The sequence below is a fragment of the Amblyomma mixtum genome, chromosome 2, assembly GCF_055824585.1.
Source record: "Amblyomma mixtum isolate Tamu chromosome 2, ASM5582458v1, whole genome shotgun sequence".
In the NCBI taxonomy this organism is placed as follows: Eukaryota; Metazoa; Arthropoda; class Arachnida; order Ixodida; family Ixodidae; genus Amblyomma; species Amblyomma mixtum.
In genome coordinates this window covers 110814593-110838463 of record NC_143013.1, presented here as the reverse complement: position 1 = coordinate 110838463, position 23871 = coordinate 110814593, and the positions used below count along the sequence as shown (strand labels likewise).

Sequence of the window (23871 nt, the reverse complement as noted above, 5' to 3'; positions counted from 1 at the left end):
ACTTTACGGCGTTTACGCGTGAGGAAACAAGAAATACAAACCTATCGGCACTGTATGTGCAGTGAATAATATTATGCGGCCACTTTTTCACTAATCAAGGATTATGTGCTTCTGTCCGCACTCAAGAACCAAGAACAGCTCTTTTTGCTAAAGCACACTGACCACAAATGGAGCTTACGTTTAGTTTTTACATGTGGAAAACTATCAGCACTTTAAGTCGCAATTAGGGTGCATTTTCTTCTGTGAAACGAAAGGCAAGGTGTAACGAAGAAAAACGGCGGTGCAGAAAACTACGCAGGACATTTTATAAACCTCTGTGGGCCGCTTAAATGAAAAAGGGCAACCACAGTTTTTTTAACTAAATGCGTCCGGTACAGTGCTGCATGTGCCACTTCTGCTGTGGTAGATTGAAGTGCCTTAAGTTCGCTAATAAAATAGACGCTCGAAAAATATCGTTTACATTAGCCGATCCTGGACAGAAATCTACGTACTTTATCAATGTGTCACACACCGGACGGGAAAAAGTTAGGCGAAAGTCGTTCGCTCCCCCCCACCCCCTGTAGTCATCTTCAGCTCACTCAGAAACTGCTCGTAGCATAGCGAACACGCAGTTGGAAGTGCGCATTTCCTGTACCCACAACGAGTGAATAAAAACAGACAAAAGCAGTTGAAGTGCACTTGCCTTCGCGATGGCACATATGGCACATAGTGGACCAGGCATGGTTTTGCTGCTAGTCGTCTTCCTGGCGGCAGGTGCTGCAGCAGCGAAACGTATTAATTTTAGCGGGTAAGGGCCACTGCCATGAAGGAAGGAAAGAACTAAGGAGAGGCCCTGACGTCACTTTTTGTGAAGCCGCCCTGCAACCGGAAGTTGGCTCGGCTCTCCTCACTATCTTCTTTCTCACCGAGGTACGGGGCGGGGATCGCGCGCGGCTTGCAAGCGCTTCCTAAAAGAAAGGTATCAAAAAAACCGCGCCGCTCGCCGCTACACTCCTACACCTCCCTACCCGCAAACACGCACCTAGACACAGACGGGCGCACAGGTGCGGTGAACTTTTTCAGACGCCAGGCGAAGAAAGACGACCATCCTCCTCGGGCTACCGTACACCAGCCGTGTGGCCTTCGAAACGCAGCTCAGCATCGCCGAGAGCGGCTTCATGTTTCTGTGCTGTTTGGTGAGGTGCGAAAGTTCGCTGATCAAAACAATCAACGCTTCTTCGCGAGTCGAAGTGCGGTTCCGGAGAGCCACCTTTTCGCGAGATTCACTGCAATGCATCGATCGCTCCGCGTAACGACACCAAGTTTGACGAACAAAATATCAAATGAGCGGTTATTTGCTGCATTTAAAAGCAATCTTAGATGCATGCGTAACGTCACGACGCCAGGCATGTAGACTTTAAAGCGCAAGGCCGAACACACCGTGTCGAAAGCCCGTCCACCGCCACCGAGAAACACTCGGGCCCTTGCAACAACGACGCTAACGACGCCGTACGACGTTGCTATTGGCCCGAGGTTTCTTAGCGACAACGATAACGTTGCTAGTGGCGCGACTTTTTAAGCCTAAATTTTGACGTCACTTCCGCCACATTCTCGCCAATGCATTGGGAATACGAAGGGCCTCTCCATAGTTTTCCTTCCTCCATGGCCACTGCAATGCTTTCTCTATGCGGCTCACTCTAGTGAGAAGGAAGTTTTAAACGGCTGGTATAAGCCTACTTTTTCGAGTAATAGCCTTAACTCGTCTAGCGCTTGTTCAAACGTACCTCAAAAACTGTAAGACGGTAATAACAGGCTACCATGATAGGCCTCGGTATCAGTAGCACGTGAGTAATAACGCTGTGTTTAAATCTCATTGCTTCTATGCTAGAAGGCAGTAAGGGAGGTACATTGGGTTGAATAAAAAGCTCAAAAAGAAACGACAAATCAAACAGTTAGAAGAATAAAAATTATCGCTAACAAACATTTGTGCAAGCTCATCCATAACTTTTCTTCGTTATCACAGTTAACGAAAATGTCCATTTAAGCTTCCAACTAGTTAGCAGCACCGTATCATAGGTCTGTTGTCAGTTCTATAAAATAGGTTAAGATCAAGTTAATCATCTACAGAATAACTGATAACGATTGTTATACTCAAAATATTGTTGCGGGAAAGAATATATTTACAGTTATTTACAAATAGACAAGAACAGCTGCGAGCGGCACCGAGAACACAGTCCGAACTTCGTTGTCCTCTTCTACTCTTCCCACTCGTGCCATCGCTCTTTGTCGTCGTCGTCTACCCGCATCAGGACCCCCGGCTGCTGAAACGCCGTCTCGGCGTTAGGGCGGCGAAGTATGGGCGTCGTGATAAGGTTTAAGGCGACAGACGTGGACGATGTCGGTGGTGGCGCCAGAGGACGATGGCGAGGTTTCAAGGGGAGCAATTTCATAGTTCACGTCGGTAACACGGCGCACGACACGGTAAGGGCCACGGTAGTGCGAAAGGAGCTTCTCGGAGAGACCGACGCTGCGAGAGGGCGTCCAGAGAAGGACGAGTGATCCCGGGGTAAATTCGACGGCCTGGTGACGGCGGTCGTAGGCTGACTTCTGGGAAACTTGAGAGGCTTGGAGCCTACTACGTGCTATTTGGCGCGCCAGCGTGGCCTGGGAGATGGCGTCCCGAGCGTAAGCAGTGGTGGGGGCTGAAGAAGGCGGCAAGAGTGTGTCCAAAGGCAAGGTGGGATGCCTACCAAACAAAAGGTAGAAAGGAGAATAGCCTGTTCTGTCATGAAGGGAAGAGTTATATGCAAATGTCACATAAGGCAAGGCTGCGTCCCAATCTCGGTGGTCTGGCGATACGTACATGGCTAACATGTCGGTGAGCGTGCGGTTGAACCTTTCCGTAAGCCCATTGGTTTGGGGGTGGTAAGCTGTCGCGAGCTGGTGCTGCGTGTCACACGAACGAAGAATGTCGTGAACTACTCTGGATAGAAAATAACGACCGCGGTCGGTGAGCAGTTGACGAGGGGCGCCGTGTTGAAGGATGACGTCTTGCAGAAGAAAATCGGCAACATCGGTAGCGCAGCTGGACGGCAAAGCACGCGTGATGGCGTACCGAGTCGTATAATCAGTTGCGACAGCGATCCACTTGTTGCCGGAGAGGGACGTCGGAAAAGGGCCAAGAAGGTCGAGGCCAACACGGTGAAAAGGTTCCGGAGGTATGTCGATGGGTTGCAGAAGACCGGCAGGCAAAGTGGAGGGCCTTTTCCGACGTTGACACAGGTCGCAAGCGGCCACGTAACGCTTGACGGAACGATAGAGACCAGGCCAAAAGAAGCGATCCCGCACCCGAGCGTACGTGCGGGACACGCCAAGGTGACCGGCTATCGGTAGGTCGTGCAGTTCTTCAAGGACCGAAGAGCGTAGATGTTGGGGCATCACGAGCAGGAGCGGAGGGCCATCGGAGCGTAGGTTTCGGCGATACAAAATGCCGTTCTGGAGCACATAAAGGTTCAGAGACGGAGATCGGTTTGCAGAACGGATGCCATCAAAGATAGGACGTAAAGATGAGTCGTGGCGCGGTTCGTTGGCAATATCGGCAAGATCGGAGATAGCTAAGAGGCAGGGCAGGGTCTCAGCGTCCTCTAGGTCAGGTGGTTCCACAGGGTATCGGGATAAACAGTCAGCGTCCTGGTGATGGCGCCCTGACTTGTACACGACGGAGTATGAGTATTCTTGGAGGCGCAATGCCCAGCGACCAAGGCGACCGGTGGGATCTTTTAGTGAAGACAGCCAACAGAGAGCGTGGTGATCAGTGACAACAGCGAATGAACGGCCGAACAGGTAGGGTCTGAATTTAGGCACTGCCCAGACAAGGGCAAGACACTCGCGCTCAGTAATGGTGTAATTTTGCTCTGCGGATGAAAGTAGGCGGCTGGCATAAGCGATGACTCGATCTTGACCCTGTTGACGTTGGGCAAGTACGGCGCCGATGCCATATCTGGAGGCGTCCGTGCGAACCTCTGTGGGAGACGACGGGTCAAAATGTGCTAAGATGGGCGGAGTGGTCAGCAAATGGACGAGGGATGAAACTGAGTTCTCTTGAGCAGGGCCCCAGGTAAAGGGGGTGTCGTTCTTCAGAAGATCGGTGAGGGGACGAGCGATACCGGCGAAATCTTTGATAAAACGGCGAAAATACGAGCACAAGCCGACAAAGCTGCGCACATCTTTCGACGACCTTGGAAGAGGAAAGTCCTTCACAGCTTGAATTTTGATGGGATCTGGGCGTACACCAGAAGCGTCAACGAGGTGTCCGAGAATAGTGAGTTGGCGACGACCGAACTTGCATTTCGATGAGTTCAGCTGCAGGCCGGCGTTACGAAATACTGTCAGAATATTGGAGAGGCGCTCGAGGTGCGTGGCAAAAGTAGGCGAGAAAACCACAACATCGTCTAGGTAACAGAGGCAAGTGGACCATTTAAAGCCACGAAGAAGGGAGTCCATCATTCGTTCAAAGGTAGCCGGGGCGTTACAGAGGCCGAACGGCATGACTTTAAATTGGTATAAGCCATCAGGCGTCACGAAGGCGGTCTTCTCGCGGTCCTTTTCATCAACGGCAATTTGCCAGTACCCCGATCGAAGATCAATTGAAGAGAAATATTTGGCGCCGTGGAGGCAGTCTAATGCATCATCGATCCTTGGGAGTGGATATACGTCTTTTTTTTGTGATGCGGTTGAGGTGCCGATAATCAACGCAGAAGCGCCAGCTGCCGTCCTTCTTTTTCACCAGGACGACTGGTGAAGCCCAAGGACTTGACGAGGGCTCGATGATGTCTTTTGCGAGCATCTTGTCCACCTCTTGATTTATGACGGTGCGTTCGGCGCTGGACACTCGGTACGGACGTCTGCGGAGAGGAGCGGAATCGCCGGTGTTTATGTGATGCGTCACCACAGAGGTCCGAGCCAAAACACGGCTATCAAAGTCGAAGATGTCGCGGAAAGATGATAAGAGACACCTAAGATCGCGAGCTTGCATTGGCGGTAGGTCAGAAGCGATCATGTCGGCGTAGTCGTCGGTTGGGTTCTCCGTTGATGGGGCCGCAGGCAGCCGGCATTGCTGAGTGGAAGGTAAGCAGGCGTCCACCACTGATATCACACATTGGGCAGCAGGGCACAGCGTGGCGAGTGAGATGCCTTGCGGGAGCGGTTGGATGGATGAACCAAAGTTCAGGACCGGAAGGTACGCTCGGTTGGCCGACATTGTAAATACAATGTGTGGAAGCGCAATGCTGCGCGTCAGGGCGACGTCAAGTTCCGGAGTGAGTACGTAGTGACCATCAGGTACAGGTGGAACAGATGAGAAAGAAATGTAAGTTGCGGCTTGAGGCGGTAGACGGACAAAGTCGACAGCACAAAGACGGTGTATAACTGGGGGCGGCGTCTCAGCAGAAAGAGGAAGGTCAAGCTGAACAACATTAGTGGCGCAGTCAATGAGGGCTGAATGCTCAGACAGGAAGTCGAGGCCAAGAATGACTTCATGAGGGCACTGGTCCAGAACAGAGAACAGAACGGATGTATGGCGGCCGGATATGGTCACACGGGCTGTGCATAGTCCAACAACATGAGGCGTTCCGCCGTCGGCAACGCGGAGAACGGCTTTGGGTGCAGGGGTCAGTACTTTTCGGAGGCGGCGTCGTAGGGCTGAACTCATGACGGATACGTGCGCGCCTGTATCGATCAGGGCTCGCACAGGCACTCCATCGACATGAATGGCGAGCAAATTATGGTGTGCGCGAAGGGCTAATCGAGGATTTTGGGACTGGGGCTGTACTGCAGCATCACCTCCAGACACTGCAGCGTCTAGTTTTCCGCTTGCGAACGTCCGTAGGGGCCAGGAGAGGAGCGACGGCGTTGGGGCGAACGAGACTGTCGACGTAGGGGGGACGGGGAGCGGCTGGAGCGGGGAATCTGGCCGTCGACTGAAGCACTGTGCTGGGCTGGAGGGGGCGTGTAGTGGCTGGGCTGTTCGTCGTCGCGGTGGGAGCTGAGAGGACGGTATGTGCTGCGACGGGACCAATAATTTCGACAGTGGCGGGAGATGTGGCCAATGCGGTGGCAATGGAAACAAATGGGCCTGTCGTCGGTTGTCCGCCAGTCGTTAGGGTTTCGGCGACGTGGAGTGAAGTACGAAGGTCGTCCAGGAGCAATCGCAATGATTTCGGGTGGTGGTGAAGACCGTACAGGGCTGACGGGCTGGAAACCAAGGTTTGCAAACTCTTGGCGGACGACAGCTTGTACCAGAGAGATGGTAGGCAAGCGGTTGTCGCCATCATGTTGATGCAGGGGGGCAGGGGACATAGCTTCGAGCTCGCGTCGGATGATGCGGGTCACATTTTCTGGGGGCGCTGGAGTTTCCCGGTGTCGCAGGTCTTCACATGAAGAAGTCGCAGCCGTGTTGGGGAGGCGTGTGTACGGCTGGCTAATACGCCTGCTTTTGGCTTCCTCGAAGCGTCGACATTCCTTAATAATTCCGTCGACTGTAGTGCAGTTCTTGTATACGAGCAAATTGAAGGCATCGTCGGCGATTCCCTTCAACACGTGGCCGACTTTGTCAGACTCGGGCATGTTGGCGTCAACTTTGTGACAGAGGGCCAGCACATCTTGAATGTACGAGACATAGGACTCCGTAGATGTTTGAGCTCGGGAGGCGAGGTCCTTCTTAGCGGCAAGCGTTCGGCCGAGCGGCCGTCCAAACAATTCGCGGAGTTTCTCTTTGCACACGTCCCAGCTGGTCAGATGGTCTTCGTGCGTCTCATACCAGACCCGGGCGGTGTCTTTTAGATGGAATATTACATTTGCGAGCATGAGGGTCGGATCACAGCGGTTGTAGGTACTCACTCGCTCGTACATGTTGATCCAGTCGTCGACGTCAGTGTTGTCGGTACCAGAAAAGGTCCCAGGGTCACGAGGGGGAGAAAGAACGAGTGATGTCATGGCCGGGGCTGAGGTTTGCTGGGCGGCGTCTTGGGTCATGATGAGGGAAGCCAACTGGCGGCCGCTGCGGAGCTCCGTCGTCGGTAGACGTAGGGGAAAGCCGCACCTCCACCAAATATGTTGCGGGAAAGAATATATTTACAGTTATTTACAAATAGACAAGAACAGCTGCGAGCGGCACCGAGAACACAGTCCGAACTTCGTTGTCCTCTTCTACTCTTCCCACTCGTGCCATCGCTCTTTGTCGTCGTCGTCTACCCGCATCAATATCATGAAAAGGACACAGTTCGGAATTAGAAAAAGCGAGATAGAGAGAATTCTGCCTTCAAAGTGAAATATAGTTCTCATCGCATTAAATTTTCCGCCATGATGAAGGTGCTAAATAAGGAACATTTTTACAGCTTGGTGTGCTTACTGCAGACTCCCATTCCCTTTTCTCTCTTTGCCTCTTACTAAAATTCCACGGCTAAAGTGCTAAGCGAACCGCTTGGACGCCGAATGTTTTGAAGTCTAATTCGGCCCCCCAAATAGCCTTCGCGCACTACTCCTTTATGCGACAGGCGTCTTCCGACAGGTGTTTTCCCATATACACGTGTTCGTAATGGTGTCCCAGGCTTATTCCCGAGAGCTCTCACCTGACAGTTGCAGAGTTCTCGTTTAGTCGTTAATCTTTCACGCAGTGAGACAGGCGTGTATTCAAAAACACTCAATCATCAGACCTTTTTTCATGCATTCCGTTGCCTTCAAATGCGCTTTGTAGCGTTTGCCGTTAATAGAATACTCCCTAAAATGAGAGCTAATTTTTAATAAAACGAAGACACATTGGTGGCAGTCATCTGATTCTTGGTGTATTTCAGATATTACTTTTATGCCTTCTTGTACCGTAGCGCATACAGGACAACAGTATCAGCGATATATTTATATCTACGTACAAAAGCTAGCGCAACACACGAGACAATCACATGAAAGGTGGAACCTTCTCTTCTGGAACCTTTCTGGAATCTTTATTGTGATTGTCTCGTGTGTTGAGCTAACTTTTGCACGTAGAACAATGCACCGACTAGCCCAGCAAGAAGTGTTACTTGAGATATAACTATAGCTTCCTGCAATAATTGCTTAGCAGCTGGTTCAAGCGAATACAAGAATTAAGATTTTCTTTTTTGGGAGTAATTGGTTTTTGCTCTATCCACGCTTTTAAGTGTATCTTTACCCCGAATTAATAATTAATGATACACTCAAAAGTGAAAGGTGATTTCTATGGTACGATGCATTTACTTAAATTTCCGACAGTATGGAGAGACGCTGTTGATGACAACTGGATTTAACATTGACCCCCTACTTTTCATCAAATCTTCGTATGCGGAGCTAAGTAACCAAGCGCGCTTTTTCCACAGTCATTTATATGTTTAGGGAAATGTGAGGGAAGATTTCAGTGCTCTTGCAAACTGCCTCCAGAGTGCATTCAGCAATGGAATAGACTACCAAAGGCACCTGAGAAGGCTTACGATTTGTGAGTGTTTAAAAGCAAAGCAACTGCAGCGCTGCTTCGCGATCCACTCGCCGAAGGTTAATAAGTAAAACACGTTTTTGGGCAAGTTGGTAACATTCTTGGTAACATTCTTGGTTGGTAACACGGACGAACGCTGCAGCGTTCGTCCGTGTTTTTTGCGTGTTCCTTCTACTTGTGTTTGTGCTTCTTCGCTGCAATATGAATCAAGAAGGTTAATAAAAATGGGTAGAACATTCATGTTCCGTTATAGCTCCATGTACTCTAGGGAATTCTCTTGCGCGATCGCGCAGAGACAATTTTGTAGCGAAGATATAAATGGCTGGTTTGTGAGCTTAGCGCCTCTGCTGTTAGTTCAGTGACAACATAATAAACATATCACGGGACTGAGAAAACAATTTTCATTGGCTCTCAGAATGTTGACGTCAGAGCTCCTGTTACATCTACGGCTCGTCTGATTCGTGCTGATAATTTCCATTCTCCACGTCACTGATAGAACGCTTGCAACTGATTTTCACTCTAATGATGTCATCATGCACCGATAACTTGATTTTAGCGCTTTCATCAAAGGTATAAACACAACGGTGCTCATCTCCGCCTCTTTTCTTCTCTTGTCAGTGCAATAGAACGACAAGCAGGTGCGGGTCAGTGTAGGTGCAGGCACCGCACAGAAACTCGGTGCTGACTCCACCAGGATTTACCTGTATAAGCCTTGTCACCAAAAGACGTACCACGATATTGCTCGTTAAATCAAATGACTCACCTATTAAGGACCTCGAAATAACAGCTTTGCAAATATGGTAGCCCTCCTGTGGTTTTCTTTGTACACATTAATATCACTTCAGCTTTTGTGCTGATTCAAGGCTGCGCCTAGGCTTAGGTGCCTGAATTTGATGTTCCACAAAAATTTTGTCTTGTGGGTGATAGTCGGTGTCATGATTCTGCTGGGCAGTTCATATCCGAAGTGGCATGGATTCCACAAAGAGAAAGCACACTCGCATGCCTGCATGGTGTGTTAGGCAAACCATTCAATTAGAAATCGACGTAAGATGTACAAGGAGTGTACCATCTTTTCCAAAAGCAACCGACCAGCCGCGACAGCCGCGACAGTGGACACTGAGACTTGCGGCACGCTGAGGTCCGCGAGCAGTCCTTCCCGGCTGCGAGTGTAAACTGGGCGACGTAAGCCGTATCTCTTGGCCTCCTTCCTTGGATGATAACAAGTAAGGAGGATGTACGTGCCGCTAGCAATTTCGCGCCATCAGAGTGCGGTCATACTGAGCAAAGTTCCATGCTTAGGTCATTAGTTTTGCACTCGCAGCCAGGGAGCTGCGCCGAGCGCCCAATAGGACAGCGCCGTTGCTCTGCTGCAAGCCCGTTCCGGCTGCTGCGCTGGCGTTCGGTTACTTTTTGCAAAGACGGTACATTTCGTGCCAATCACTCGTCCGGCCTTTTCCGCCTCAAGCACCATGTGGTCAAGTCTTACTTCTAAGACAGCTCGTTTCCGGGGTCGCACATAGTTGATCTAACGGTGTGTTCGCATGAGAAAAACACGAATCTAAACCGATCGGAACTGTATGTGCAGTGATTAATATTATGCTGCCAGTTCTCCACAATCGAGGGTTGTGTTTGAGTCCGCACTCAAGAACCAATGACGGCACTTTTTGCTAAAGCATACAGACCACAAGTGCATTTAGTTTTCACGTATGGCTAACTATGAGCACTTCAAGTCGCCAATAAGGTGCATTTTGTTCTCTGAAACGAAATTCAAGGCTCTAACGAAGGGTAGCAGCGACGCAGAAAACTACGTAGCACATTTTATAAACCTCTGTGGGTTGCACAGAGCGCGCCGCTGAAATAAAAAAGCGCAATCAGAGTTTTGTTAACTAAATGCGTCTGGCCGAGTCAGCGCGTACATGCTCTATATGCCACTTATGCTGTCGAAATATCAAGGGATTAAAGTGCGCTAAAAAATATAGCTGCTCGAAAAAAGAAAACCGTTTCCATTAGAAGATCGTAGCATGGAACGTGCTTACTTCACCTATGTGTCAGACACTGGATTGAAAAAAAACTAGCCGACAGTCGTTCGCTTCTACCCCTCTCTCATTATCATGAACCTATGCAGGAATTCCACGTGGCAGAGCGAGTGCTCACTTGAAAGTGCGCATTTCCTGTGCCCGCAACGAGTGAATAAAAGCAGACAAAGGCATTTGTAGCGCACTTCCCTTCGCGTTGACCGACATGGCACACTCTGTACCAGGCATGCTTTCGCTGCTAGTCGTCTTCCTGGCGGCAGGTGCTGCAGGCAGCGAAACGCATTCGTTTTGGCGGGTAAGGGCCACTGCAATGCTTTCTCTTAGCGGCTCACTCTAGCGAGTAATAAGTTTTAATCGGCAAGTATTAGGCGCCTCTTTCGAGTAATAGCCTTAATTCGTCTAGCCCTTGTTCGAAAGTGCCTAAAATTGTTTAGACGGTAGAGACAGGTTATAATGATTTGCCTGGGCATCGGTAGCATGTTAGTAATAACGCTGTGTATAAATCTCATTGCTTCTGTACTAGATGTCAGTGCAGGAGGTACATTGGATAGAATGAAAATGTGCATTATAAGCATCCTGTGATTCTTGTTTTAGTTTTCTTCATTCACTAATCCTAAATACAATTGTACAGTTGAAGACATTGCACTTCATTGCGAAAACATTTATCGTCACTGCGAACATGGACTGCCATTCAGCAGTCCATGTTCATTGATCTGTTAGACCAGCACGAATCATTGATCTATGTGGCTACTCATTTTTAAACTGCAATAAAATTTATAGAGAAAGCTTCAGAGTCCTTGCCTACGGATCGTTAAACCCCATAAACCAACCAACCGAGAGAGAAAGCAATATGGAAGACTGGCAGTTTAACCAGAACTCTGTGTCTTTGGGCAATACGGCAGTAAAGTAAAGGGATGGGAGCACAGGATGAAGCAACCAAAGATGCAATTTAAGAAGTTGCCACAGGGGGGATCACGAAATTTTTGCGCCAGCATGGCACCTTCATGCAATGTAAGAACGCGTGGTATGATACAGCTTCAAGCATGATGACTCATGCGGCCGCCGTCTGCTCACTGCATTCTCGAAGAGGCCGGGAAGGCCAAAGAGTTCTAGATCAGGACGTAGCGATATTCACTTAACTTCGGGCAGGGGTCATAAAAGCACCGGACGGCTATTTTGCACTGTAGGCACTTGTGACACCAACTGGTAAGGAGTTGTATTTCTGAAGGCAACGATAATGTACAGATGATAGCAAAGTTCACTCGATCGCGTAGTGAGCCATGTGATTGAAAATTTGGCTCCAGGGCATGAGGAAAGCATGTAGCATGTGTTTGTGACCAACCTTGCGAAGCCTACATGCTACGCTAAACCTTGCCGCAATAGATGCTGACCGCTGAGGGTAAAGCGCCGCGTTACCGAAAATTAATCCGTTTCTAATATGTATGGGGTATTCACATTGTATTTTAAAGATATGCTGCATTTATTAAGGCACTACTGATACCTATAAAATACGGTGGTGAAATTGCTCGGTATTCGAAACATACTATTAAAATTTCTGGAACATGACCTAAAGTATGCTTTGAGCACGATTCAAATGTACGAAAAAATATACATGAAGATTTACTATGTTGCCTTTGCATTAAAAGTGCACTTTCAAAATATTAAATTCATTATTTAAAGGTATAATTCAAATCGAAGAAATGGGCAGTTGCTCGTAACAGCGCACTTCAAGCAGCGGTTGAACAATCTAGCGCTAAAACTAACATTCTAGGCAATGATATTTATTTGTTATCGATTGGTGAAAAGTTTGCTTGCTTAAATATTCAATTTACTTCGTCAGAAATATACTTCAACACTAAGAAATAGGTAGCCCTTGTGAACATTTTTCCAGCACACTTCAACGTGCCGCGGAACAATCTGGTGCTCGAAATTTCGCTTCGAGGAAGAAAAAACATTTAGTTTATTATAAGTTTCATCAGAGAGACAACCACCGTTAATTGCATTACCTGTGGAGACCGCGATAGTATTGCACTGACAAGTGCGTCGTGGGCACCCCTGGAACTGAACCTACCAGCGAAAAGAACCCCGACCTGCAGTTCCGGGGGGCTTCTATAGAGGCCACATCTGTGCGCTGGTAGAAGACAGGCTGACTCCTGACAGATGCCTGAGAGTAGATGTGACTAGCAGTTCCGTTACAGGTCTCCCACAGACTCGGGCGCAATCAATTACTCAGTTGTGGGACAATTTTTGGACCCAATGTCTTTCCGCCAGGAACGCCTCAGCGGAGAAGGCTGTATTGTGTCGCTCGGGGGTAGATAAAAGCAAAGCAGAGCGCTGTGCACGTCAGAACACTGCGTTTGCTTGCATCGCTCTCCGTGGGCACAAATCAGGTGGCGACATCCCTCCTAGTTAGGTGAAGGGACGTTATCTTACGACGGCATCGACCTCTTATTGAATTCCAAATTGATTTCCAAATTTTCCAGGGTTACTGTTTATTAAGTTCTGCAGAAAATAGAAGTCTTTCGCAGAGTTCTTCTGCAGTCGAAATTCGTACTTCGCTTCATCAAAGTGAGCCGCCTTCAAAGGCTCGCCAGAACGCTTGGACCGTCGCATAGTGTTGACTCGTCGCGTCAGTTGCAGCAATTACCTCGTATTCAATGGTACATTGACACTTGTCTTTTTGTGCTTATCGGTACATGACTCTGTACGCATTCGTTGACTAGGTATGAAGAAAGTAACTAAAACATTGACATCACTGCAGAAGCTATATTTTTTTTGTGAAATCTTCCATACGCGTCACATAGTGCATCGGTAATGGAAAAATCTTCGGCGAGTGCAAAATTGCGAAACATTGCATAAACGTACGGTACATTGCAAAGCGAACAAGAAATTGAGATGACAACTACTCTGTGACAAGAAAAATCGTTAGTGACTTCACAATCCGCAGTTTTTTAGCAGGGAAGTACTGGTAAAGAAGAAATCTAAAATTGAGTTGCGACGAGTGCAATCATTTATGATTTGTTTTAATCAAAAAGATAGAGATATATCCAACAACTCCCTAGACAACGCTACCTCACGCCCGTAAGGAATAACGTTGGGCAGTCGATACCGGGTGCTTTGAAATCCCCCACTAAGGCAAGATTATATGCCGTAAGGTTCTACTGATGCATAAAGTCGCTAAAGTTGTACAACTGATTAGGGGAAGAAACAGGAGGACATTATGCTACGCTCATTATTATCGACTTGTGTTCTAAATTCATTCTGCACCTTACTGATTCCATAAGCCGTAGGCCAAAAAGAGAAAAAAGTTGAGTACCCGCGCAGGAAAAGGAAAAAGTTACGTAGACATGTGCCGAAATGCCGGTCTGCCCGAAATATGTTGAAATGCGGTGGAGTTATCTCGGCGCACAATACATCGTCGTGCAACCACGTTTCAGTGAAGCCAACGATTCGTGGGGAATGCGAGCAAAATGAGCGAAAACAGGCTTGGGAACGAGGCTTCCAGGTTAACGTTTATATTCCTGAAATTACTAAAGTTAGGAGGTAGACCCCGACGAAGTCAAGGTCAATCTCTCAGTGGCTCGTTATTTGGGGATTGCGCCCCGCTGTTCCTGCCATTCCTGCCATGCTGTGCCTGCCATTCAGTTAGTTGTGTCACACCAGTTATCGATAAATATATGGTCAAAACGCACAATGACGTAGGCGCCACTTTCCTTGAAACAAGGGAAGGGTGCCACAGCTCTTTACATACGGAACGGACACGAGCTGAGAAGCCCTCGGTGAAGCGGATTTCCAATTCTGGTTCTGAGGCACCTTTTAGGACATTAGTTATGCGCTGAAATGCGCTAACTTAAAAATGGGAGGTCATGAGAGCTACGCTTATTTCTGCATAACATTTGGGACCTTTTAATCTCAGGGCAGTTAATCTTCAATTTCTCTGTGATTAGATTTTTCACGGTTGAAATCAGGGTACTGCTGCTCTCGCCACCTCCCTCGGCTGGGCAGTGCAGAATGCAAATGTTTTGCGGGAAAGGTTTTCCAGGGTAAAGTTGTTTAAACCAAGGCTCTCTACGACATCGGTGACAGGCATAACCTCGTCGCTGTGAACGGAGTGGGATGGATTAGGGTTCTCGGGATCCACGAAAGTTAATTCGAGTGCAGTGATACGTTATTTTGTGGCCTCAAAACGCTTGTTTACAGACAGATGAAGTTACATAATTTTAGCAATTAGATGTGCGGTCTCTTTCTGGCTAGCGAGCAATTCTGCAAAACATATCGCCTACAGAGGGCGTAACCACGACATTGCGATCGCCGGTGCTATATCCGGCAGTCGCCGAGCAAGTAAGAGCCGAATGATCACTCGTTATTGCTCTAGTTTTTATCTCAGTTTGGAATATGGCATTACATCTATGTGGTCCAGGATTAGTTTTTACATCCTCGCTCAAGAGGATGTTACTAAGGCAGTGTGCTAACTCAGAGCACACACAGAAAAAAGCAAAACGGCGATCATGGCACTCGGAGCACGGCAGCACCCGAAAAAACGCTCATCGGAACGAATGTAGTGGACATTCTGAAGTTAACGCACCTGCACAAAAGCATGCAGTTGAAGACCATGGTGCAACATTGGAGAAAATCTGCTTCGACGAAAAAACCTTTCATGTTGTTTTTCGGCCATGATCTAACCTTCCCAATTGGGGAAACATGGGCGAAATCATGTTCTCGAGGAATTACATTCCCTCTATGTCAGCGACCGTTTTAATGATCAGTAGAAGGCGAAGAGAGTTAGATGTGGTCGTCTGGGGATTTACTGCGGGTTCCGTTTTCGGAGATGTAGTTTAAAATAAAAGCGGCACTCTGCTGAAACGAATAAGTTCCAATACAACTCTATCAAAGTGGCTGCGCTTACTCTCACGGGACCGAAAATATCGTTTCTCGCCACAAACTCACATGGAGGAATTGAATCTTTGCCCATTCGATAGTATACTAATCACTGTGTATGTTTTTTCCGCCGCCTTACTAACAAACGTTTTGTTTTTGTCTCTTTTTTCTTCGTTAACTTCACCCTATAGGTTGCACCGAAAGTTAGGTGAAAAATATTTTTAAGTAGCCTGTTTATAGCTCCATGGTCATGGAAGTCGTATGCAACAAGCGAGGCGCCCAGTTGGACGCGTTGTAACTGTCCTTCTGATTTTTTTTTTGCCCAGAAAGTGTATGTATGCTCTAATATGTTTGTTTTTTAACGAAGCCTTGTCTTGTGTCCTCACTCTTGTTGTGCCCCGTCTTCGTTTGGCATAGCCGAGTTTTATATCTTCTTGGCGAGAGCATGCAGGTTAATAAGGGGCAGAGATATGTGCCTTTACCGCAACAAGAAAAAACAGTGAACCTTGTGACCATTTTTCAGATGGTGGAAGCCCTCCCTCATACTACCATAATGAAATCCTCCTTGCAAGATCCCTCCCTGCTTTGTCTGACAGGCACCAGGACAAACATGAATCTGGAGGAAAAAACGGCGACATACCTGGTTCACATGAAAGGACCGAACGAAACTAAAGGGTAAGTAGGCAATTAGAATACATCTTTTCCACCTATGAAATAAAAAATGCTAGTCAGTGAAACTTTCACAGCGGTTGCTGTATTCTGAAAACATTTCCGAGCTCGTGAAGTAAACGTTGCGTCACAGCGCAATGAGTATGCTAGTAACCTCATTTACGACGAAACGAATGTCTTCACGAGCGTCGTCTGTCCAGCAAGAAGAATGGCGAGTCATTAGTGCATAGTGGCAACTGTACTTTGAAGTTTCGTCATGAAACAGGACATTGTAATGACACAGGACCACCCCGGCTGTTATTTAGAGGTTTTTAACTGACAACCACTCTAAATGCCTCGAACATTCCTATCTTAGTGGCAATTGAGCATTTGCTGAAAATATCCAGGAAAGATAAAAAACCTAGCTGGGGAGCCACAGAAACAAGAGTATTCGTCCTACGTATTACGTCACAATCAATCGAAAACTCACTTCATGGATTCTTAACGGATCCCGTTGTCAGCGCGTCAAATGGGCACTGCCGTGAGCGATAGTTATTACTTTTATCCTTATTTTGCAATTATAGCTGAAAGAAGACCTTCAAGTTTTAGTTCCTCAAAATCAGAGAGCATCTAAACAAGCGCGTGCTTCGCCCCGTCGCGCACACCAAATTGGCTCGAGAAATCATCATGACAAAGGTGGTGAAAAAATATCTTTTAACATTGTTTGCTCTAGAATAGAACGCCATCACCCTTCAATACATGCTATAAAATTCAATAAGAAAAGAGATGACCCACCAAACAGATATTCGAAATTCCTCGAATTCAAAAAAGAAAGTTTCGCTTTGACAAGAGTTATGAGGACTATGTTGTCGAACCTGTTGTCATGTAATTGCAGTCCTTCTGCGCAATGCAGATAACGGTATGGCTCTTTTAGTTGCTGGAGATTCATGGCCGTATGTTAGGGCATATGTGTATTTTTAATTTATTTATCGGCATAAACAATGGCGCGAAAGCTAAAGCAAAGCCTCGGCCTTAAATATCTTTTTGCGTGCTTCAATGCACATAACTGTTTCAATTTTTTTTCAAGGATAATTCATAAATTGAGCGCTATACCATACAATTCAGTTTTTCCGCCCTCCTTAATTTATTCGCTGTTAGCTCGGCAGCCGTTTTCGGTAGTCTCATCGGGTTCTTGATCTGTGACATTGTATTGTGCATTATTGTCGTATCTATTTATGATATTTCGTATTATTGCACAAATTCTACTACTGCTGCCGATATTTGTATTGTCTAAAGCTATGAGCGCTTGTGTTCCTTTATATATTTTCTAAGACACCACAGTGGCTCAGTGGTTACGGCGTTCGGCTACTGACCCGAAAAATGCGGGATCGACTGTCGTATTTCGGTGGAGGCGAAATGCCAGAGACCCGTGTAATATACGATGTCAGGGCACGTTAAAGACCCAAAGGTGGACGAAATTTTCCAGTCTTCTATCACGGCCTCCCTGCTAGCCTAAGTTGCTTTGGCATAATATATGTCTATTACGTTTCTTTATTATTGAAGATATTTCTCTTCAACAGTTTTCTATGCCCTATTTCAAGAATTTGGATTATTACAGGTTTGAGTAAAAATATTTTACTGCACGGAAGATATTCTGCTTCAAATTATCAATTATAACTCAGTTCCTTGTACTTTGAGACATTTCAGAACACTACCAAATACGACATAAATAGTTTCTGTGATCTTGGAACGGTGGAAAACGCGCTAATAACACGCCCCTTCTCCGAACGAAAATTCACAAATATTACAGTATTTTGTTTGCGACCAATATAAGTTTAGCTTCAGCAAAAGCTGCATGGCAGCTGCTGGAAACATCTCGTAGAGTTCAGATTTTACATTACTCATCAACTTCCTCCTACACGACAAGATTTTCGCACGGCATCTCTGATATATCCGTACCCTTTTTCCCCATTACAAGTTACCATTTTTTACTATTCGTAATATAAACACAGTGTCCTAACCTCAACTACTTTTCTACTTCTTGAATAAATTCTGTAAATATGACTATCATTGCATTTCTTAAAAAATATTGTTGCAACGTCTGCTGATTCTAATGTGCACCGCATCGTTAGTGTGAAGGCATGCTGTATAAATTTCGAAAGTGTGAGTATTCTAGTATGTAAAAATATAAATTTTATTCTCAAGAAAATCAAACATTATGCTTCTTATTCATAGGAGAAATGTTTGGCATTGAAACACGCATTCTGAATTCCGTTGTTGAAAGTGGCGCAACTACAAATGTCCTATTAGATAGGATTCGTCGGAGTGGACGCGCTATAGTAAAACTTATCTCATAACCTTCTCGTGTGTCTCTTTATTTGATTGTAACTTTTACAGGGAGTTTGTAACCTATGATTACACAAGAGCGAATCCTGATGTTGCCAACAAGGCTACACTCGTGGTGGGCAAAGGTAAACGAAAATGCACCAACTTCTGGATTACTATCTTCTAGAAGATGTCATTAATAGAAGCACCTACTTGCTACCTCTCAAGAGACATAAGCTTGTAGGAATGTGGATATTTATTCCTGTTCACACCCTTCTTCAACCCACTCAGCTCAGCCCCACAATTTCTTTCTTAGACTTATATGCAGGTATACTTCTTCGGACAAAAGATCGACCGACAATGAAATTCTTATTGCGTGCAGGAAATCACCTATGCAAACATATAAACGAAAGAGAAGCAGTGCAAGGAAATGTTAACATGTTGCCAATGAACGAAGTCTTCCCCTTAGTGCTCACCCCACTCCGGGTGATATGCCTTATTAAAATCTGCAAAAATGGAAACTGCATATATTAATATGCATCATTCAAGCCTGCACATTACCGTAATGTACGACAGGCTGCCTTTGCAGCCTTCGCACACGCAAGAACACCTCATCGAGAGCCTCAAAAACTAATTACGGAGGCCATTTAGGGCTTCTTACGTCGTTTTTTTTTATTAAACTCCCTCATGACGCAGCCACTGAGTGGCACAGAACACTAAGCCCATGCATATACTAGGCTAACAACTGTTCGCCTAGAATTAACGCTGTATGTTGCCTATTCTTTGCGGGCTCGCCAAGCGATCCGTAAGTTGTAAGTTTAATTTCTCGCATCTTCGGAAGAAACTTTTTGTTTGCCTGGTGGCGTGTGTTTTGGGGTGTCACTTTCTGTGGACGTTGGGTTTAATTGCCGATGCGCCATTTAACGATTTCGCGTCAATTAGGCGCGCAAAGATCGCAGAGGTATTTTCGCACAGCATGGTCACTGATGTAGTTGCTCGCATGACTACACGCCTGCCGTTTCGTGCGCAAGCCGGCATCCTGATGAGCTGGAACGAGAAATTCCTAAAGCATACTAGATGTCTTTGCCAGGGTAAGAAAACTTCCATGCAAACCGTAGCCCAGCCAATCCATACGTCAGCGCCAATTCCTGCCAAAGCGGCTGGAATAATGCTAGTTGGAGCGTCCTAAATTGCCATGGAAACGCTATTTAGCTAAGTAAAAATTTCATCACTGCAGAAAATTCGGCCCCCACCGCAATCTGATGCGCCGCCTTTACATCTTCAATATATTATTTGTTTTATTTTACATCAGTTTTTCTTGAGTAATCGGGAAAGCTGAAGAAGTTAAAACCGAAACCAACTGCAGTTTCCTACTCCTTTTTTCTTTCCTCGGATACGCTCGAGCAGGGCTACATTCCGCCTATCCTATCTTTTAGAGCATTACGAGATTTTTTCTGCCTTTTAGTAGCTGTGGTCAACAGTTGGCGGTAAGGGGTGCGGCAACAAAACCACCCCAGCGTTTGGTGAAAAACAGCGTTCACCGCTTCTCTTACAGGGTCTGTTCTGAAAGAAGTAAGACTGATTTTTTTTTTCTAAATTTTATCAGGATAATAGTACAAATGATTAGCATTTTTCAAAGGAGCACCCTTCCGCATCTACACACTGCTGCCAAGGAGTTTTCCAGTTTTCGTACGCCTCCAGGAACGCCTGGACCGGAATGCTGTTTAGATCCCTCGTCACGGCTTTTTGAAACGCCTCTACCGATCCGTGATGCTTCTCCTTGACCGTCGACTTTATTCTCGGGAGTAGAAAAAAGTCTGGCGGAGTTAAGTCGGGGCCCTAGGGGGGGCGAGGCAGCGTTGCTACCTTGTGATAGGCAAGATACTCGATTACGAGGAACCCTGTGTGGCTCGGTGCATTGTCGTGGTGCAACCGCCATTTGTTGGCGATGGCTGGGCGGACACGAACAATGCGTTTTCGCAGTCTTCTGAGAACTTCCACGTAAAAAAATGCATTAACTGTTTGTCTGGGTGGTACCAACTCTTTGTGGGCGACTCCATGTCGATCAAAAAAGCAAATGGGCATGGACTTTTCCTTGGATTTGCTCTTTCGCGCTTTCTTGGGGCGTGGGGAAGAAGGGGTGAGCCATTCTGAGCACTGCCGCTTGCTCTCCGTGTCGTATTCAAACACCCACGTCGCTTCACAGGTCACTACATTGTCCAAAAAGTCGGGGTCCTCATTCACGTGATGAAGAAGATCCTGGCAGATCGCTTTCCGGCTGGCCTTCTGCTCCTCTGACAACACCCGCGGCACCAACTTCGCGCACATTTTCCTCATGGCTAAGTTTTCGGTCATGATCTTTAGAACTTGGGTTTCAGTGAATGCTAAAATCATCAGCAATCAATCTGATACTCATCCTGCGATCAATGTTAAGTAAATTTTTCATCGCGACTCATTGTCGTTGGTCTTGCTGGTCGATGAGCGTCCGGAGCGGTCGTCGTCTTCCACTCTTTCCCTACCTTCTTGGAACAGCTTGTGCCACTCAAAAACACCTGATCTACCCATGGCAGCATCACCGTAGGCCTTCTTAATCATGTCGTGAGTCTCTTTTACCGTTTTACCAAGCTTCACATAAAATTTAGTCGCATATCGCTGATCCAGTAAGCACTCCATGATTCTGCGTGACGAGGCGTTTCGACAGCGGTTCACAATACAAGCAACCTGCTCTCTTCAACGACCGAGAGCAGACTGCCGATTTTCCCCAGCATTCCCAATATCCCCCTTCAACGATCCTGCACGCGCAGACAACCTTTCGTCCTCCCGTTCGCCCCGGGAAAAAACCAGTCCTACTACTTTCAGAACAGACCCTGTATATCAGTAATCCTGTCATATCGTGCGCATGGTGCCATAACCAGCCAGGCGAACCAGCCCACATAAGTTCTATAGCGGCCAGATGAAGCGATGTAATGCCCAACATTGTCTCACATGCCACTCATGACAGCACAATCGTTGCTGTGTTACTACGAGACGCTCCTTGCGTTATCTTCCTTTATGTGATCCTTCTTATCTTTTTTTTCAAATGCTGGTGCACGTGCCACTCATTGTTTATCAGGACGCTGCAAATGTCAATGCTAGATCTAACACACTGCGACCACTCACAACAAAATTTTAACGGAATACATAAAGTCGAGATTTGTAACTTTTTGTTTTTTCATTTCAGACTACAGCCAGCCAGTGACCATCACGGTAGGGTACACGGACTATGAGACCTGCTATGTCGGCATTTTGCCCTTTTTCGACAAAGACCGTAAGAGATGGCGTTGTATATTTACTCTAGCTTGAGCAGTTTATAGGGTTCTTTGATACTGTTTACCTAGGCATTTCAGTAGTCATCCCACGTCTTGTGTGATACAGACTACGAGGTAGAGCTTCTGAGCAGGAGCTATATCCACACGAACTTCACACCGCTAATAAAATTAATCTATCAAAAACTTAAGGCTTTTCGTGGATAACCTTCACGTATGCACTGAATAATTCATTCATTCAGTTATCAAGTTTGCTGCAATATGTGCCGCAAATAACGGAAAATATCTCGAACTTTTATTATTTAATAGCGCAAACGGCATTGATTGATTTGGGTCATTTTGCAAGTTTAGCCCAATTTATTATAGCATTGGTTAACTGCCCGAAAACACCGCTCTGAAGCACGCGGCGAACAGTGCCTGGACCACGTGCAACGTCCCTCAAGCACCAGACCACCTGCCAAAGCCATACGCGCTTGAGCACCTCTCATAAGCTTGTAGCGGAATGAATCCGCTTTCGCCAACGCGCCTAGGCGGCTTTGCCTTGCTTTACGCACGGCATCATGTATAGCGGCCACAGCTGGTCAACATTGTCGCCGTTAACAATTTCGTTTGGAAGCAGTGAAAGGCGAGAAAAGTTCGGAGACCCAATCGGACAGAAAGCCCTGCGACTAAATACAATGCAGGTGTCAGCACAAATCGGTAAAGAACAAGGACTGAGAGTGCCATTCAGGCCGATGTAATTGGATGTCTAGAGATTTAGAAAAGCTGACCCAACGGAGGCCATAGCGGCGGCAAAGACGTGCAAGTTAAATGCCTGCTGTAATCAAAAATGATGGTCTATCAAATATAACCAGGAAATAATTTGTGACGACGGGACCTCCTACTACAGGCAAAGTGATATCATCTCATCTATGTGTGAAAACAGTTTTTAAGCATACCAAGAAAAGCTTTCACGTTAGTGTGCTTCATTTGTACTTACCTTTAAGTTCAAAACAGATCTAGGTACTATGTAAAAAACATCCGTTGGAGTATTACGCAGTGTATACATCAAGCTAGCTGTCGTTAACGTTTTAGTCGCGTTGGTGGCCGGCGCAATCTTACGTGATCTTTTAAAAGTAACCATTCAACATGCATAACCATTCAACATCTGGTAAATAGGTGTTGGACCTGTTCCACCGACGTCGCCATGAAAACTACACCGCTGTCACGTTATCTGTGGCAGGGCTAAGCGGCCTGTCTTGCAGCAGCATTGAATGCTTTAACAACACACTGCATGGAGGGCTCCTACACTTCCTAATTTCTTACAGGCGATCCCGAGTTATCAAAACATGTTCTGCAGGCGGCAATTCTTCTCTTGGTCATAGCTGTTTCTAGTGAATTAGAACACTGTGTGTTGTTTTAATTCCTTTTCAGAGTGCACGTTGATACTTGATGTAGATTTGGTGGACAATGTTCCTCAGCGGTGCAACGACGCCTTTGCGAACGTCTGTGGCGATGGGTTTCCTGTCTACAACAAGGATCTCTGCAACTTTTAGCAGACGCCTTTATTGAGCGATTGAGGTGAATTGTATACCTGAGCAACAATGTAGTGCCCGAAGTGTTTGTCAGTGTTGCATTTTAAAGTTTGCCGAGCACATCAATAAATGATTTCCACAAATGCAAACTGCTTATTTCAACCTATTGAAATGCACAAGCCTTGTTCAATCCTAATGTAAAGTGTCCATTTTTTTTTGTTAATAAAATTTCTAGTGCTAGCCGATTTCATCCGTCATTTGTCCCCCAGTTCATTTCCAGTTTGTTCTTCTCAAGATCCTGAGGACATGGATTAAATGTAATTTTTGTTTCATAATATATGAGCGCTTAGTTACGTCCGGGAGAACTTCCAGCCTTAGGCAGTATGAAATTGCCGTCTTTGTTCCAAGCTCCTCTTGAGCCTTCCATTCAATTCTGTGGTTCCTCAAAAAGGGGTGGGTGTGCCCTCACTAACCACTGCTGGTTCGCTTTTTTTTTCCTCGTTAATTCCGAAAATGAACGAATCAGAGTGGACAAGAGCACAATACAAAAAACATCTGTGTGAAGTAAGTGAATGAATAAGCAAAAAACCTAGAATTTTGCAAGAATCAGAAATGGGAAAATATTTGCGACGAAGGCTCAGCTCTGAAGCTATCAGAATGTAACAGGTGGGTGGTGTTAATAAGCT

General features: G+C 46.4%; 1 protein-coding gene across 2 annotated transcripts in view; it reads left to right on the top strand.

The window, feature by feature from the left end:
* Positions 1 to 23349, top strand: part of LOC149360568 (uncharacterized) — a 68809-nt gene extending 45460 nt beyond the window's left edge. Inside the window, exons 5-8 of one of the 2 annotated variants that reach the window (XM_089572400.1) lie at positions 15917 to 16068; positions 18439 to 18512; positions 21587 to 21673; positions 23085 to 23349. In XM_089572400.1, coding sequence (XP_089428526.1) covers positions 15917 to 16068; positions 18439 to 18512; positions 21587 to 21673; positions 23085 to 23206 — 435 coding nt within the window. In that variant the 3' untranslated portion in view covers positions 23207 to 23349. The remainder of the gene's footprint in view (positions 1 to 15916; positions 16069 to 18438; positions 18513 to 21586; positions 21674 to 23084) is intronic. The other variant, XM_089572399.1, reaches the window with a different exon arrangement.
* Positions 23350 to 23871: the final 522 nt, after the last annotated feature.